We start from the raw sequence: 19,225 nt of genomic DNA on the forward strand, positions 1-19,225 counted from the left end.
GCCTCCCCATTTCCCTCACCAGTTGTGTTTGCAAGATGATGGGAACATACGATTCATGCCTGGCTGATATGGTGGATCAAGTCTTGCAAGTCACTAACCGCTACACAGTGTGGATTTCGAGCACGCCGTTTTGCAGTTGACCATCTCATAACTTCGCCCACCCATGCCATGAATGGTTTCCTTCAGAAATCCCATACTGTGACCATGTTTTTCAATTTGGAGAAAGCCTACAACTGGTGAAGAACTGGTATCCTCTGTACTCCCTACACTTGGGGTTTCTGAGGCCGCATGCCCCATTTCCTTCAAGAATTTTTAAAATACCAAGTTTTCAAGCCAAGTGTGGGTTCTGCCTTGTCAGACACCTATATATAGGAAAATGGTGTGCCCAAGGTTCTGTCCTGAGCATCATCCTCTTTGCTATCGCCATTAACCCTATAATAGCCTGTCACCCACCAGGCATCTCCTACTTCCTTTTTGTTGACAATTTTGCCATCTATTACAGTTCTCCACAGGCTTGATTAATTGAGCGGCGTCTTCGGCGATGTCTCAGTCATCTTTACTCATGGAGCATCGACAATGGCTTTCATTTTTCCACTGACAAAACTGTTTGAATAAATTTCTGGCAGCGCAATTGGTTTCTTCTCACCATCTTTACATCTTGGGCTTGTTGCTCTTCCATTCATTGAAACTGCAAAATTCTTGGGGTTCATTCTTGATAGGAAACTTTCTTGGTCCTCCCATGTGTCTTATCCGGCAGCCCACTGTATGTTGTCCCTCAGTATACTACATATTATCAGTGGTACTTCCTGGGGAGCAGATCGAACCACCCCAGTCTCTTGTCCATTCGAAACTCGACTATGGGTGTTCTGTTAATGCACCTGCACCTGAGCCCCTCTTACATTGTGTCAATACTATTCACCATCATGGCATCCATTTGGCCACTGGCGTCTTTTACACTAGCCCAATTGAGAGCCTGTACGCAGAAGTTGGCAGACTATCGCTGTCCTACCGCCGTGACTTTTTCCTCAGCATATATGCATGCCGTTTGTCTACCATGCGTGGCCACCCATCCTATGCCTCCTTCTTCAATGACTCCTTTGATCACCAGTATGGGGCACACCCCTCTTCTCTGTTACCACCTGGAGTTCGCTTTTGTCTCTTGCTCCGGCAGCTTAACTTCACGTTACTTGAAACTTTCCTGGTGGGTGTGAACCCTTCACTACCTTGGCTTCATGCTCTGGCCTGTGTTCACCTTGGCCTTCATTTTCTAACTAAGGACACTACTCCAGCCTCGCTCTATCGCCATATGTTTCTCGACCTTCACATGGAACTTCGTGATAATACTTTTGTGTACACTGATGGCTCTCAAACTGACCAGTGGTGTCGGGTGTGCCATAGTCATTGGTACCAATGTTTTTCGATATCAGCTTCTGGAACATTGCTCAGACCTCTTTGTGCCCTGTGTCAGGCCATGCAGTACATCCAGCGACACAGGCCCTCCAAAGCCTCTGTGTGCTGTACACCATCCATCCCTTAGTGCAATGGGTCCAGGAAAACTATCACTTGCTCACTCTTGATGGAGCCGCTGTGATGTTTATGTGGGTTTCTGGTCACGTCAGTGTGACAGGAAACAAGTCCGCTGACGCTGCTGCCAAGGCTGGAGTCCTCATACCTCAGCCGGCTAGTTCTTACATTCCCTCCAATGATCTCTGTGTTGCCGTCTGTCAGCAGGTGGTTTCACTGTGGCATCACCACTGGTACTCCCTTCATGGGAACAAGCTCTGGGTTAATAAGCCTCTCCCAGCAGCTTGGATGACCTCTCAGTTCTCTCACCATGAGGAGATCATTTTTGTTAGGTTCCACTGTCTTTTTACCCATAGCCATCTGTTAAGTGGTGCTCCCCCACCACTTTGTGCTCATTGCACTCAACCTCTGGCGGTCCACCATTTCCTGATGGAATGCCCTTTTTTTAACCATTACATTCTCATTTGCGTTTACCATCTGAGTTATTGATCACTTTACTGAACGACGAGCAGGATGTCGACCACATTGTACTGTTTACCTGTCGTAGCAATGTGGCGAAGGCCATTCAATTTTTAGTTCAGTACCTCCTCTATAGCATATTTTATAAACCTTTCTCCATGTCCCTGTTTTTAGCATAGTTATCTTCATCCTTAAGCCTGGGAGTGACCCAACAGCATTTGACAGCTACAGCCCAATTAGCCTGGCCAACGTACTTTGTAAACTGCTCAAGAGGATTGTTAGGTTCTGCTTATGTTGGGCACTTGAATCTCAGGACCTTTTGTCCCAGCATCAGTGTCGCTTCCAGGAAGGGCGATCTACTACTGACCATTTACTTAGACTGGAAATAGCAATCCAACAGGCTTTTACAAACTACCGGCAATGTGTTGCAGTCTTCTTTAACTTACATAAGGCATGCAACATAGCTTGGAACCATCACAGTTTAGTTCCCTTCATGATGGGCTTTTGCAGTCCCCTTCCTATTTTTGTCCGCGAGTTTTTATCCCAAGTTGCTGTAGCACAGTCCTCTTTCTTGGGCTTTATTTTTGATAAAAAGCTGTGGCTGCCCCATATTTACCAACTGAAGACTATCTGCATGTGGAAGCTTAATGCTCTCCACCTCTTGATCCACACGTCTTGGGGTGCAGACCGTGCTACTCTTCTCCATCTTTACCACACTCTGGTTTCATCCAGACTAGATTGTGACTGTCAGGTTTGTGGCTCGGCAGCTCCTTTCACTTTGAAACTACATGACCCTGTTCACCATTATGTGATGCTTCTGGCTATCAGTGACTTTCACACTTGTCCCATCTAAAGTCCCCTCACAGCGAGCAGGGATTCCACATCTACAAATACGATGGAACTAACTCGTGGTCTCTTACACAACCACCATTCGACAATTCCCTGACCTTCCCGTGTACCCCCTCCTCATCATTGCAAATGAGGAATGTCTCCCTCTTGATACCCGTTGTTAGGTGGGATTGTCAGTTGGAATGCATCTCACTTCTCTCTGTTGGGATCTCCATCTCCACTCACTGGAAAGTGCCCTGTGTATTTCCTCCCTCCTCCCCTCCCCCCCCCCCCTTTCTATGGTGCCTTGGTCACAGATTAGGAGTGACCTATTTCAGTGTCGTAAGGTCTCTGTTGCCCCTATGATATTCCAGTGTCATGTACGTTCCGTCCTTGGAGAGTTCAGGGGGGGGGGGGGGGGTCATCTTCTACACTGATCGTTTTAAAATGGCGTATAAGGTGGGAGACACTTTTACATCACCTACTGGCATGGAACATCATTTACTGCCAGGATCATGTAGTGTGTTCACAGCAGAGCTGTTAGCCATTAATAGGGCTCTCCAATTTGTTACTCAGGCCTCCCTCCACAGTGTTTTAATATGTACTGACTCAATGGGCAGCTTGCAGGCTATAGACCAATGCTACTCTCATCACCCTTTGGTCTCTGCTATCCATGACCTTCTCTCTGCCCTTGGCCATGCTTCCTGCTCCGTTGTCTTCCTTTTGGTCCCAAGTCATGTGGGCATCCCAGGGAATGAACCGGCTAACCGTTTGGCTAGAAAGACAGTACTTACCCCATTCCCTTTCATGATACACATCAAATCTCTCTTCGTCGAAAAGTGGAACGTCATCTGGTGTGCTACTGCTCTCAGTAGTAATATTCACACAGTCATGGAGACTACTGTAGTTTGGCACTCTTCCGTCCACTCCTCTCAGAAGTAGTCCACTGTCATATGCCGTCTACGCATCAGTGATACTAGTCTCACCCATTGTTTTCTCTTGCATAACGAGCCACCCCCACAATGTGACTGTGTGACCAGACTGACAATATCCCATGTATTATTGGAATGTCTCCTCTTTTTGACCCTTCATACTAAGTATACCCTTTCAGATTCCTTGTCTCTAATATTAGCAGGCAATTCATGGATGGTTGAACTGGTTCTCAATTTCCAATATCAAAGTGGTTTATATTTTCAGCTATAAAGTTTTGCTTTGCTCCTGGAGCAGGGGCAGGGTGGTTGCGTTGTGCCCTCTCTCTGTGTTTCCTAAGTCTGGGACCCTTGACCAATCTCCCCTGTAAAGGACTGCTCTTTTATCCCTCTGTTTTCCCAGTTTTTAGATTTGATCTGCCCTTTTATAACTTCTGCTGTGTGTGTTTAAACTTCTTCGTTTTATTGTTTGATCCCTCTGACTGGTTCGAGCCACTTTTAGTATAGTCTCTATCTTACACCTTATACAAGTAACTTTTGAATTGCAGGACTGATGACCTCACTGTTTAGTCCCATAAACCCCCCCCCCCCCCCCCCCCTCAATTAATCAATCAATCTCCAGACATAGCCTCCATTGGTGTGCAAAGTAAAGCTATTCAGAGTTCAAACTATGTACACAAAACTAGAGCAGAAACAGGAATAACTGTTGTCTAATATCTGTCACTTTTCAGGAATACATATTTAATCAGATCTTTAAATCGAAGAGAAGGAATATTATATTGTATAGATGCCTGAAACTTCAGAATATCTTCTCAATTATTATTCTGAAAATGGAGCAATTCATCCAAAGGCTGACATCATAGAGACTGTGCAGAAAAACATCCAGGACAAGGAAGGAATCATATCAGACAAACATAATCTTATTTTCCAGTCGATCAGTTGGAAGATGGAAGAACGCTGTCAGACTACACCATCTAAAAGGAACCCACTTTATGTCAATTTAAAATTCCATTAGCTAACAGAAATTATTTTGGTTGTACACTTAGAATAGCTTCATCATACTAGACTGACTCTGAAATACAGGGCATCTTAGTCAGTAGGAATTACAGCTATCAGTGATTCGCAATTTTTATAATAATACCGAGAATGTTGAAGGAGAAATGACATATTTACATTAAACAGTATTAATGTATATTGGATGTAGAAGTAAAAATTTCTTACCCTTTTTTTGGACTTGGATGAGTATACAACAAGATTTTCTGTTGAGAAAACAAAGTTACTAATCTTTTCATGAATATGTCATATAAATACAAGTAACAATTACCCATCCAGACTGTTTATGGACATCATAGCATCTGGTTGCTTAAGTATGCTATTGACATAGCAGTTGCTCCAATTTGAAAGGCCGTACTCCGCTAGAACACATTTCTTTTTCAATGTAAGGCAAACAGCCTCTTTATCTAGATTCACTATCATCAGATGTGTTATTCTTTATATTTGCAGCTAAACATTGATCATATAAATTTGAATCTAATCTTTGTATGTTACTTTGGCGTATGGTCATGTTTATGTATCTTACCTTTGACAGAAAATGATGGGGCCATGATCAATAACATTTTTGCTGTTGTTGTTGTTGTGGTCTTCAGTCCTGAGACTGGTCTGATGCAGCTCTCCATGCTACTCTATCCTGTGCAAGCTTCTTCATCTCTCAGTACCTACTGCAACCTACATCCCTCTGAATCTGCTTAGTGTATTCATCTCTTGGTCTCCCTCTACAATTTTTACGCTCCACGCTGCCCTCCAATACGAAATTGGTGATCCCTTGATGCCTCAGAACATGTCCTACCCAACCTATCCCTTCTTCTAGTCAAGTTTTGCCACAAACTCCTCTTCTCCCCAATCCTATTCAATACCTCCTCTTTAGTTATGTGATCTAACCATCTAATCTTCAGCATTCTTCTGTAACACCACATTTCGAAAGCTTCTATTCTCTTCTTTTCCAAACTATTTATCGTCCATGTTTCACTTCCATACATGGCTACACTCCATCATATAAATACTTTCAGAAATGACTTCCTGACACTTAAATCTTTACTCTATGTTAACAAATTTCTCTTCTTCAGAAACGCTTTCCTTGCCATTGCCAGTCTACATTTTATATCCTCTCTACTTCGACCATCATCAGTTATTTTGCTCCCCAAATAGCAAAACTCCTTTACTACTTTAAGTGTCTCATTTCCTAATCTAATTCCCTCAGCATCACCCGACTTAATTCGACTATGTTCCATTATCCTCATTTTGCTTTTGTTGATGTTCATCTTATACCCTCCTTTCAAGACACTAACCATTCCGTTCAACTGGTCTTCCAAGTCCTTTGCTGTCTCTGACAGAATTACAATGTCATCAACGAACCTCAAAGTTTATATTTCTTCTTCATGGATTTTAATACCTACTCCGAATTTTTCTTTTGTTTCCTTCTCTGCTTGCTCAATATATAGCTTGAGTAACATCGGGGAGAGGCTACAACCCTGTCTCACTCCCTGCACAACCACTGCTTCCCTTTCGTGTCCCTTGATTCTTATAACTGCCATCTGGTTTCTGTACAAATTGTAAATAGCCTTTCGCTCCCTGTATTTTACCCCTGCCACCTTCAGAATTTGAAAGAGAGTATTCCAGTCAACATTGTCAAAAGCTTTCTCTAAGTCTACAAATGCTAGAAACATAGCTTTGCCTTTCCTTGATCTAGCCTCTAAGATAAATCGTAGGGTCAGTATTGCCTCACGTGTTCCAATATTTCTACGGAATCCAAACTGATCTTCCCTGAGGTCAGCTTCTACTAGTTTTTCCATTCGTCTGTAAAGAATTCACGTTAGTATTTTGCAGCCGTGACTTATTAATCTGATAGTTCAGTAATTTTTACATCTGTCAACACCTGCTTTCTTTGGGATTGGAATTATTATATTCTTCTTGAAGTCTGACGGTATTTCGCCTGTCTCATACATCTTGCTCACCAGATGGTAGAGTTTTGTCAGGACTGGCTCTCCCAAGGCCACCAGTAGTTCTAATGGAATGTTGTCTACTCCCGGGGCCTTGTTTCAACTCAGGTCTTTCAGTGCTCTGTCAAACTCTTCACGCAGTATCGTATCTCCATTTCATCTTCATCTACATCCTCTTCCATTTCCATAATATTGTCCTCAAGTACATCGCCCTTGTATAGGACCCCTCTATATACTCCTTCCACCTTTCTGCTTTCCCTTCTTTGCTTAGAACTGGGTTTCCATCTGAGCTCTTGATATTCAATACAAGTGGTTCTCTTTTCTCCAAAGGTCTCTTTAATTTTCCTGTAGGCAGTATCTATCTTACCCCTAGTGAGATAAGCCTCTATATCCTTACATTTGTCCTCTAGCCATGTCTGCTTAGCCATTTTGCACTTCCTGTCGATCTCATTTTTGAGACGTTTTTATTCCTTTTTTGCCTGCTTCAGTTTCTGCATTTTTATATTTTCTCCTTTCATCAATTAAATTCAATATTTCTTCTGTTACCTAAGGATTTCTACTAGCCCTCGTCTTTTTACGTACTTGATCCTCTGCTGCCTTCACTACTTCAACCCTCAAAGCTACCCATTCTTCTTCTACTGTATTTCTTTCCCCATTCCTGTCAATTGTTCCCTTACGCTCTCCTTGAAACTCTGTACAACCTCTGGTTCTTTCAGTTTATCCAGATCCCATCACCTTAAATTCCCACCTTTTTGCAGTTTCTTCAGTTTTAATCTACAGCTCATAACCAATAGATTGTGGTCTGAGTCCACATCTGTCCCTGGAAATGTCTTACAATTTAAGTACCTGGTTCCTAAATCTCTGTCGTACCATTATATAATCTATCTGATACCTTCTAGTATTTGCAGGATTCTTCCATGTGTACAACCTTCTTTTAATGATTCATGATTATCAACCAAGTGTTAGCTATGATTAAGTTATGCTCTGTGCAAAATTCTACCAAACGGCTTCCTCTTTCATTTCTTTTCCCCAGTCCATATTCACCTACTCTGTTTCCTTCTCTCCCTTTTCCTACTGCCGAATTCCAGTCACCCATGACTATTAAATTTTCATCCCCCTTCACTATCTGAATAATTTCTTTTATTTCATCATACATTTTTTTTCAATTTCTTCGTCATCTGCAGAGCTAGTTGGCATATAAACTTGTACTACTGTAGTAGGCGTGGGCTTCGTGTCTATCTTGGCCCCAATAATGTGTTCACTATGCTGTTTGTAGTAGCTTACCTGCACTCCTATTTTTTTACTCATTATTGAACTACTCCTGAATTACCTCTATTTGCTAAATATTTTATTTCTTCGCATGTATCCAGTTGTATTGTAAGTAACTATCTAAGATTGTGTCATGTATGTTTGTATGTTGACTTTGTTTTTCCCTTCAGATTTGGGATGAAGGCAAGAGTTTCTGGCAACAGTATAGACAAACTGTTGGATGCATCTGATGATAATGATGTTGAGGGTGGTGGTGGTGGTGATGATGATGATGATGATGATGATGATGATGATGATATTATTGAGATAGTAGGTGACAGCTCTCCAGCAGAAAATGTGGAGAAATGCTCTCAACAGTTTGAAAAGATAGGTATACCAGCAGAGAGCTTGGACCATGTGTCACAGAAAAAAACAACTATGCCTTTGAAGGAAGATCTTGGAGGTTTGTTGTATTACTTCATAAGATTATTATTGAATACTTTTGTGTTGAATTTTTCTGTCAGTCCCTCCCCCTCTCCTCCCCCCCCCCCCCTTCCTCTCCACCCCTCTCCGCACACCCCACCCAATCTTTCTGCATTCTTCCTCCTTTACACTGTTATATAATTTGATAGGAAGTGTCATCACGTTGTTCTTTTTTTTCCATTACACAGCTAGAAATGAAAAGCAGTATTCTTACTTAAAGGAGTGAGGGGTGTTGCCATAAACATTTCAAACTGTGGAGTTTTGATACTGTAGAACAAACAATTCCTTCTTTATCAGTTGCCAAAAAGTTAATATAACAAATGCTTTGTTGGCTCATATATATTTTTTGCTACTGCACTCACTTGTTGGTATATGCAGCTCAAAATTAACTCAGTGTTTAAGTGACAGACTTGTTGCTCCAGAGGCCAGAGATTTGATTCACAGTGCGTCCAAGTATTTTTATCTGTCATTTTTCTTTCAGCTTTGACAGTGTTTGTTAATGCGAAAAATGCAGAATTTCACTTTGGCTTAGAGTTCACATTAAATTGAAAGTCCACCTGTAACTGGCTAGATAAGTATGTTCAGAGGGTTGGAGGAAACAAGGATATATCACCTTTAATACATCCCTGCCTAGTAAAGCATTTTGTTGTTTATACCAGTCTTTGTGTTGATGACAGCTTTACCATTTTTACCTCAATCAAGCTTTTGTGTCAATGTCCTTTTACTTGCATTCCAATGTCTTTCACCCAGTTCTTGCTTTCCATTTTCAGCAACTACTTTTTGTAGTCTCTCTCTTTCCTAGATGTCTTTACAAGGAAAATTAATGTACCACATATCAAATTAAACAGTGGAAAATGCAGGATGGAATGTAACAATACCAGAGAAGGAAAGTTGCTACTCACCATATAGTGGAGATGCTGAGTCGCGATAGGCACAACAAAAAGATTCACACAATTATAGCTTTCGGCCATTAAGGCCTTTCTTAGCAGTAGACACACACACACCACACACACACACACACACCACACACACACACACACACACACAAACGCAACTTGCACACACGTGTGCAGTCTCAGAGAGCTGAAACCACACTGTGAGCAGCAGCACCAGTGCATGATGGGAGTGGCGACTGGGTGGGGGGTAAGGAGGAGGCTGGGGCAGGGAGGGGGAGGGATAGTATGGTGGGAGTGGCAGACAGCTAAGTGTTGCAGCTTAGACAGAGGGCAGGAGAGAAGGTGCAGAGGGAGGAGGGGGTAAGTAGCAGAAAGGAGAGAAATAAAAAGAAATTAGAAGACTGGGTGTGGCAGTGAAATGGCGGCTGTGTAGTGCTGGAATGAAAACAGGGAGGGGGCTGGATGGGTGAGGAAAGTGACTAGCGAAGGTTGAGGCCAGGATGGTTACGGGAATGTAGGATGTATTGCAGTTCAGAAAAGCTGGTGTTGGTGGGAAGGATCCATATGGCACAGGCTGTGAAGCAGCCATTGAGATGAGGGATATCATGTTTGGCAGCGTGTTCAGCAACAGGGTGGTCCACTTGTTTTTTGGCCACAGTTTGTCGGTGGCAGTTCATACGAGCAGACAGCTTGTTGGTTGTCATGCCTACATAGAATGCAGCACAGTGGTTGAAGCTTAGTTTGTAAATCACATGACTGGTTTCACAGGTAGCCCTGCCCTTGATCGGATAGGTGGTGTTAGTGACTGGACTGGAGTAGGTGGTGGTAGGAGGATGTATGGGACAGGTCTTGCACTAGGTCCATTAAAGGGGTATGAGCCATGAGGTAAGGGACTGGGAGCAGGGGTTGTGTAAGGATGCACAAGTGTATTGTGTAGGTTCAGTGGACGGCGCAATACCACGGTAGGAGGGGTGAGAAGGATAATGGGCAGGAGATTTCTCATTTCAGGGCACAATGAGAGGTAATCAAAACCCTGGTGGAGAATGTAATTCAGTTGCTCCAGTCCTGGATGATACTGAGCTACGAAGGGGAATCTGTGGCCGGACTGTGGGACTTTGGGAGGTGGTGGGAGACTGGAAACATAAGGCACAGGAGATTTGTTTTTGTACAAGGATGGGAGCATAATTACGTCCAGTGAAGGCTTCAGTGAGACCCTTAGTATATTTTGGGAGGGACTGCTCGTTACTGCAGATGCGATGGCCACAGGTGGCTAGGCTGTATAGAAGGGACTTCTTGGTATGGAATGGGTGGCAGCTGTCAAAGTGGAGGTATTGCTGGTGGTTAGTAGGTTTTATATGGACGGAGGTACTGATGTAGCCATCTCTGAGGTGAAGGTCAACATTTAGTTAGGTGGCTTGTTGGGTTGAGTAGGACCAGGTGAAGCAAATGGGGGAGAAGTTGTTGAGGATCTGGAGGAATGTGAATAAGTTGTCCTCACCTTCCCTCCATATAGAAAAGATGTCATCAATGAATCTGAACCAGGTGAGGGGTTTAGGATTCTGGGTTTTAAGAAGGATTCCTCTAGATGGCCCATGAATAGGTTAGCATAGGATGGTGCCATGCGGGTGCCCATAGCCGCACCGCGGATTTGTTTGTAGGTAATGCCTTCAAAGGAGAAGTAATTGTGGGTGTGGATATAGTTGGTCATGGAGACTAGGAAGGAGGTTGTCGGTTTGGAATCCATAGGGCATCTGGAAAGGTAGTGTTTGATAGCAGTAAGGCCATGGGCATTAGGAATGTTAGTGTACAGGGAGGTGGCATCAGTAGTGATGAGCAGGGCACTGTGTGGTAAAGGGACAGGCACTGTGGAGAGTCGGTTGAGGAAATGGTTGGTATCTTTTATATAGGAGGATAGGTTCCGGGTAATAGGTTGAAGGTGTTTGTCTACGAGAGCAGAGATTCTCTCAGTGGAGGCACAGTATCCGGCCACAATGGGGTGTCCTGGGTGATTGGGTTTATGGACTTTAGGAAGCATGTAGGAGGTGGGAGTGCTTGGAGTGGTAGGGGTAAGTAGAGAGATGGACTCTGGGGAGAGGTTCTGGCATGGTCCTATGGATTTGAGTAGTGATTGGAGATCCTGCTGGATTACTGGAAAGGGATGGGTCTCTGCTGACGGAGTCAGCTGTCAGATACTTCCACCTACAAAACATGCCACAATGATGCCAACTTGTGTAGCCAGTATGAGGCTAGTGTCAGGTAACTACTGAAAGCAAGAAATTACAGTTTTCTTTTTAGCACAGAAACTGAAATTTTTCTGTCTTGAATTTACTCATAGAGGTTAGCTTTAATCACCATGAACAAAGCAAGCATGAATAATACTTCTGCTGCATGTTGTTGACAACCATTTCATTAAATACATTGCACATCATGAAGTTGTGATTAAGCTAGGACCTAAGTTTAAATTTGGGGCAAGAAAAAGTGTCATTTACTGCAGTTCAGTCATTGCTCACTTAAAATCCGTTGTCAACAGAGAATTTTGCATTCTCGTTATACTTCATGATCTTTGCTGCCAATATTGCTCCACACTGCTGAGTAACGGCATTTGTGAAATGACTCGTTATGTTTTTTCATCGCCTACAACAGAGCTGCAGTCGATGGGGCTACACTGTAAGCGCAAGTGACAGGTGTCAGCTTACCAGTAATTTCAGTGAGACTGTAGATGTAGACAGAAGAGTGGCGGGAGGGAGGGAGGGAGGGGGACGGGGGGGGGGGGGGGGGGATACTTTTTCAGTTGTTAGGATGTGTATAGTAATTTAGTCAATTCCATAAATGCAGTGATAAATTTAGGAAAATGGGTATTCAAGGAAGTGAGTGAGCAATGTAGAAAAGTGTATCAGCATGATGCTTTCCAGCTCATACACACATTGCATTGCTGTATTCATTATTCAAGGAAAGGAGCCTTGGCAACTAGTAACAGAGCTAGAACAAGGTGCCCAGACAATTGTGTGAAAAATATCATGTAGTTTTGTCACTTCCTGGTCATTTTGTAGCAGAAGCCTGTACACAAAAGCATGTCATTTAATCCTTTGCAGATAGTGGTCATACCAGTGGGGCGGCAGCGATATTGTCGCCACTACCTGTGACCGTACAGGTTTGCTTTTGCTTTTCTGTCACCTGCATCTCATGCTGTATTGGTACAATTGCTCCCTTCTGCGACTGAATGGTACAGAAACCTGTTGCGAGTGTCTGGATCAATTTGCGTTTTCAGGAGGCCTTGTATACATTCTGTCTACAGGAAGTAAATTTGATTCTTTTGTTTTTGTATTCGATGAGCATGACACATTCAAAAGGTTTAAGTGACAATGAAATTAGAGAAATACTGCTAAATGAAGACTCAGCTGCAGAATATGGTAGTCATTTCAAAAACCACAAATATTGTGAGGTATTACCAAGAGAAAGAGAAGATTGTTTGAGTGATGTTGAAATTATTCATGAGCTAGGCCCTTTGCAGGTGAGAAAGAAGCAGAAGGTCAGAAACAGTGAATACAAATAGCTGACATAAGGCATGTTTACCCCTCAGAATTACAGTTTCTCGAGTAATAATTCTGGAGTGAATCCTCATTATGGACTAACAAGGAACCCCTTGAATGTGAGGTCACAAGTTATATCTTTAGTAATGCTCATTTGAAAGTGTTGTGGTAAGAGCTATAACAGGAAAAATATTAGCTTGTAATGACTCACCTTGTGCATCAGGAGGCAACAGAAAATGGGTGTCTGGGAGGTGCAGAGATCAACCTTCTATGGGATGTACATGTACACTTCACAAAATGGACATTGTTGACATTCAATAAATGTTCAAAACAAATCATTAACTTGCACCATGAACACTGAATGAAAAATGGCACGCCACAAGTGATCACAAATATTTGCACCATCAGGATCAAAGGTGAATGCTTTGGAAGTTATAAACCATGTGGGATGTTTAGACAGTTATCCACTCTTAAAGAATGCAAAAAATAGTAGAATCATATTGGTGTAATGGGGTGATAACTGGTGGCATGCAACTGAAAGCGAAACAGTCTGTTGTGGAACTTATCTTGAAACTGGCTATCCTTTAAGGCGTAGCTGCAGATGGTGCGATAATATGTTTTGTAGGCATGGGAGAAAAAAAAAAAAAAAATATCCAGAGGCTGAATTTGTCTGGTGGTTCCAGGTGTATGAATTGCAATGTCACACACTTTCCAAGGAGAAATGGCTACTTAGGCTGATATAACAACAAAAACAGTCAGTTATGACAAAATCCCATGTCACTTTCCTTGATGTTAATATCGCCCTCACTGAAGGCCAGCTACACACTTCCATCCACATTAAATTTACCAACAAACAACAGTACTTACATTTTGACAGTTGCCATCTTTTTCATGTCAGATGTTCCCTCCCATACAGCCTTGGCGTTCAAGGCAAATGTATTTGTTCAGATGCAGACTCTTTACAGTACACCACCATTCTCACCTCAACCTTCATTGCACGTAATTATCCCACCAGCATAGTTAAAAAGCAGATTTCTCGGGCCATCACATCCAATCCTTGTACGGCTGATCCCTCCACAAAACAGCTCCTGAGCACATCATTGGTGACTCAGTATTATCCTGGTGCAGAATGTGTTAATCAGGTACTTCAACATGACTTCCTGAAATCCTGCCCTGAAATGAGATCCTGTCTGTTTGAAATTTTGCCTACGACACCTAGAATAGCTTTCCATCGGCCTCCCAATCTCCGCAATATTCTTGTCAGACTCTATGCTCCTTCTGCGCCCATCTACCTACCCTATGGCTCCTACCCCTTTGACCGTTCCCAGTGCAAGACTTTCCCTATGCAACCTCCTACCACCACCTATAAGAGCCCTGTAACCAGTCAAACATATATTATCAAAGGAAGAGCCACCTGCGAAACAGCATTCTCTACAACATGACATTTGTGACCTCAGCACCTGTTTCACCACACGTGCCATCTGGATTCTTCTCCCAGACACTAGTTTCTCAGAACTCCACTGGTGGGAACTAACACAACAACATGTCCTTGTGTGGCCTTAATTTACATTAATTTCCTCTGTCTCAGCTTTCTTCACTGTAACTACTCTTTGCTTCACTCCATTTGCGTTTTCTAAATCTTCCATTGTCTTTCCTGTCTGTTTTTCACAGCCCCCCCCCCCCCCCTCGCAACTCTGTTACATACAATGCACTCAGCTTTTCACTCTTATTAACTCATGCACAATGTTTTAGTAGTAATCTCTGTCTTGCATATTACCCTATATTCCACCTTTAAGCTCTCAGGTTTTCAAATCTCATCCAATGCAGTCCCCAATGATCAATCTTTCCTTCTCATCCCATACAGTAAGTCTCCCCTGGTCTGCAGTTCTGGGTAACTTTCCCAAAATCTACCCCTTTTCCTAGACCTCTCCAGTCCTTTTCCTTCACCCTTCTTCCTGCCTCTTCAACCCTTCTGCTGGAAGAAGGCGCCACTAGCTCCGAAAGCTTGCCAGTTACAACAGTCTTCTATGTGTGTGTTCTGCTGCCACTTGGTGAGTAGATTTTTTTATCTATCCCATTAAATAACTTCCCAAGGAAAGATGTTTTACTCTAAAGAAGGGTCACTTTTGCAATCAAACCAGGAGTCAAGCACAAGCAAGTTATTGTGACCAGCTATTGGCCAAAAGCAGTGCTCGTATCATAGTTGCAGTTCTCTTATCCCCATTTTCCCACTGTTGCTTACTGTGATGTAAATATTCCCTACTGCCCTTGCAAGATCACACACACACCAGAACAAATTGTAGGGGCAGAGCACCATCCAACTTCTCGCAGCACAGTAAATAACTTTCCAGCCACTTTATCATTCAGATTAATAGCTGGCATAAATGTTTGCAAATGCATTAAGACACTGACATTAGTTCATCTTGGTACAACTCTCTTGGTATCTCTAATTTCCAGAGTTCCTCTCACAAGCATTTCCGAATTAGTCAGAACGGAAAAAAAATTCCTTACTGAACAATGGACCGAGTGAGGTGGCGCAGTGGTTAGACACTGGACTCGCATTCGGGAGGACGACAGTTCAATCCTGCGTCCGGCCATCCTGATTTCGGTTTTCCGTGATTTCCCTAAATCGCTCCAGGCAAATGCTGGGATGGTTCCTTTCAAAGGGCACGGCCGACTTCCTTCCCCGTCCTTCCCTAATCCGATGAGACCGATGACCTCGCTGTCTGGTCTCCTTCCCCAAAACAACCAACCAACTGAACAATGGGATAAGTTTGTTTATTTCATCTACAAAGTTTTGGGCTGATTCCACAGTTGGCTGTGCATTGTCAAATTGATGATTTGTTTGAAATTTCATTAACTCATTTCTTCCAATTCTGGAATACTGTTTGAAGTTATGCAACCATCCACTGCTTCTCTTGAAATTGCTGTAATCTGTCTTGTGCACAATTTTGTGTGCATGACACAGCAGGTCACACTTGGGCACATGTTATAAACTGTATCGAGTATCATTGAAATGTGCAAACATCAGTTTTTGTACCAAGTGTGGCTTGTCCTCTCTTGAATATTTTTAGTTTTTCTTATGTACTACATGGTCATATTGCTGCAGACTTATTCGAAATATGTTCATAATTTTTTTTTCTCTATTCTGTGTGCATAATTGTGTTCAATACCTGCTCCTTGGATAATGATTGTCCTTTACTACTTTTCTTTGAAAACTGCACATTCCACTGCCTCACCTTGCAGAAATGCTAATATTTCACCTGCCATTTCTTACTCTGCAAAATTCCTTGGGTTCCTTTCTGACAAAAGTCTGCCTGTTGTAGACATAGTGCAATGTTTGCTTTGTTTATCATTGCCATTGCTGTGCTTTGTATTGATACCACAAGCACGGTAGCAAGTTACTTGTCAACTAAGCAGTGCAGTTATGCTCCATAGCCTAATGCTGTGCTCACCATTGGATATCTCCAGTCTTGCTCCATGTTGCCATTAGCTGCCAATCTTTTGGTTGCATGGTGGACAATATGTGGGACATCAAATGCTGTAATCGTCTTTGGCTTTTTGTGACCTCGCACTTGGGTGTCCTTGTAAGTGAGGAACCTAGTGAAAGTGAATGCTTTGAGCTTATATTTGACAGGCAAATATACAAAGTAGTATATGAACAATCTCGAGGATCTTCCGGGGAAATACTAGTCAGACTAGATGTATCACATTTAACACTCTGCATTCTGAAGGTTCACATAAAAAAGAATAGACTAAAGGACGACTGGTCTACAGACTCATTGACTGAAAAATCTTTCTTTTCGAAAGTAATACCTAGGAACAGGTTTCTGACAGTTCTAAGGATGTTATATTTCAGTCGTGCATGTGTTCTGGGAGATGCTGAGAGGATGAATGGGCTTCATGAAATAAAGTATATTGTAAATTTTTTAACAGTGAAATTCAAGTCAATTCTAATCCATTCTGAGATTTGTATATTGACGAGTCTAATGCTGTGGAAAGGTAGACATTTTCAAACAGCATATACCAAGCAAAAGGCACAGATTTGGAATAAAACTGTTCATATTGAATGACGTTGAAACTAGATTTATTTTAGATTTAGTAATGTACACAGGAAGAGGAACAGAAATTGAAGATACTTGAGGTCGTGGTGTGTCTGGCACTCTTGTAACTACTCTGTTGAAACCGTACCTCAACAATGCTGATAACATATACAACCACTGATGTGTTTTCCTTTCCACACAAGAATAGAACTGTTGCCTGTGGGACAGTTAGGCCAAAAAGGAAATGTGTGTCAACTGATTTGCCTTCAAAATGAAAGAAAGAACAAATTACATCACACCATACTGATTGTACGTTGGCAGTAAAGTTTATGGATAAGGAAGAAGTGCACATGCTTTCAACAATTCATACACACACAATTGTTGTAACAGAGAACAACAACAGAGAAACAGGTGAGAAAAAGCAAGAAATGCAATACTGTCATACAATATAGCCAGAAGATGCGAGCATCGGATAAAAAAGACTTGCAGATCAGCTCTATTCAATGTGCACAAAAGTCAATCAACTGATACAAAAAGGTTTTCTTTCACTTCTTGGACTTAACTGTATTGAATGGCATGTTCTTTACGAAAAGCAAACTGCTAAAAAACCACAGCTACTACACTTTTGCTTGGAGCTCATGAGGCAGTTGCTTGAGAAATACGGCATTCGCATAAAATCTGCAAAGGAAGGAAGACCAACATCACATGAGGCACCACCAAATCTCACACAGAGGAACTTTCTTTACGTAGTACCACAGGCTGCAGAACAAGGGTCCAAGAGCCAAAGAACATGCAACACATGCAGTCATATGACATGAAAAGACAAAGAAAGAAAAGATGCTAGGTTTATGTGTGCAGAGTGCAATATCCCTTTATGTATAAATCCATGTTTTCAAGAGTAGTACACATTGGAAATATTTTATATTAGTTATACACTTCCATGTAACACTTCTCAATTAATTAAATACAATAAAATTAATTATGAGAAAATAGCAAGCCACTAGCTTGTTTTATCTCAAAAACCCATGTAATTAAACAATTCCAAAATAACTCAGTTGAAAGAAGCAAGCGAGCATATAAAAACTTAATCTTCAAAGGGCTAAGGATAGAAATTGGTAAAAAGATAAAATGCTTCCAATTTTTATGTTCAACAACAATATGAAAAGAATAGAGTGCTACTAACCATATAGAGGAGACACTGAGCTGCAGATAAGCACCATGAAAATACTACTATACATTTTAGCTTTCATCCAAAAACCTTCTTATGAAGTAAACTCCCCCCCCCCCCACCCCCCCCCCCCCCCACACACACACACACACACATACGCACCACCACTCACAAACACATGACCACTGTCTCTGGCTGTTGTTACTGGACTGTGGACAGCAACGGTGCCAGATGGGAACAGCAATCTGACATTGGTAGTGGTGGTGAGGAAGAAGCATGGATTGAATGTTGAGGTCCGGTGGTGGGGAACAGGCAAGATAGCAGGGTAGGGGTGGAGATTATGTGGTACTGCTTGCGAGAGCATGCATTGACATGATGGTGGCAAGTTAGGACTGCTACGTACCTGTGGCTGGATTGGAGTAAGTGGTAGTGGGAGGATGTATGGGACAGGTCTTGCATCTAGATATATTTCAGGGAGGAAAGCAAGGGATTGGTGGCAGGGCCGTAGTATAGATGGAGAAAGGTATTGCATAGGTGTGGCGGGTGTTAGAAAACTACAATGGGAGGGGTGAGAAGGGTAATGGGTAGGATACTCCTGATTTCAGGGCACAACAAGAGGTAGTCAAGACCCTGGCAGACGATGTGATTCAGTTGCTGCAATCCTTGGTGGTACTTAGTCACAAGGAGTGTGTTCCTTTGTGGCCAGTGGGTTGGTATGGGGGAGGCAGTAGTTGACTAGAGAGACGAGGCGTGGGAGATCTGTTTCTGTACAAGGTTGGGTGGGTAATTTCAGTCTGTGAAGGCCTCAGTGAGATCCTTAGTATGAGGGTTGACTGAAAAGCAATGCCTCCACCTTCGTAGCTCTTCAACAGTTGGCAGCATTGGTATGTGACAAGTACTGGCTTGTTCCATAGCCTCTTCTATACAGCTCCAGCTGGCAGGAAACCTTAGCATTGAACGGTTGTGTTGTTACAATGTAAAGTATGGAACCCTGCGCAGATGGTCGGTCAATGAAATTTAAGCAACGTGCAGTCATTAAATTCTTGACAGCAGAAGGTGTCACTCCAAAGGAGATTCAGAGAATGGTAGAAGTTTTTATGGTGATTGTGTTGATGTGAGTA

At 42.5% G+C, this 19,225-nt stretch overlaps 1 protein-coding gene and 1 long non-coding RNA gene across 3 annotated transcripts in view; one reads left to right on the top strand and one right to left on the bottom strand.

The window, feature by feature from the left end:
- LOC124805114 overlaps positions 1 to 19,225 on the top strand; it is a 79,895-nt gene that overhangs the window by 56,534 nt on the left and 4,136 nt on the right. The window contains exon 5 of the mRNA XM_047265566.1: positions 8,176 to 8,447. Within this exon, the coding sequence (XP_047121522.1) occupies positions 8,176 to 8,447 (272 nt within the window). The remainder of the gene's footprint in view (positions 1 to 8,175; positions 8,448 to 19,225) is intronic.
- The window catches only part of LOC124805117, a 188,482-nt gene that overhangs the window by 44,023 nt on the left and 125,234 nt on the right, over positions 1 to 19,225 (bottom strand). The window contains exon 4 of one of the 2 annotated variants that reach the window (XR_007017397.1): positions 16,365 to 16,493. The exons of the other annotated variant lie outside the window; for it this stretch is intronic. This is a non-coding gene — a long non-coding RNA (uncharacterized LOC124805117). Of the gene's footprint in view, positions 1 to 16,364; positions 16,494 to 19,225 lie in introns of those variants that run through there. 2 annotated transcript variants of the gene reach the window in all.

The sequence above is a fragment of the Schistocerca piceifrons genome, chromosome 7 (assembly GCF_021461385.2).
Source record: "Schistocerca piceifrons isolate TAMUIC-IGC-003096 chromosome 7, iqSchPice1.1, whole genome shotgun sequence".
Classification (NCBI taxonomy): Eukaryota; Metazoa; Arthropoda; class Insecta; order Orthoptera; family Acrididae; genus Schistocerca; species Schistocerca piceifrons.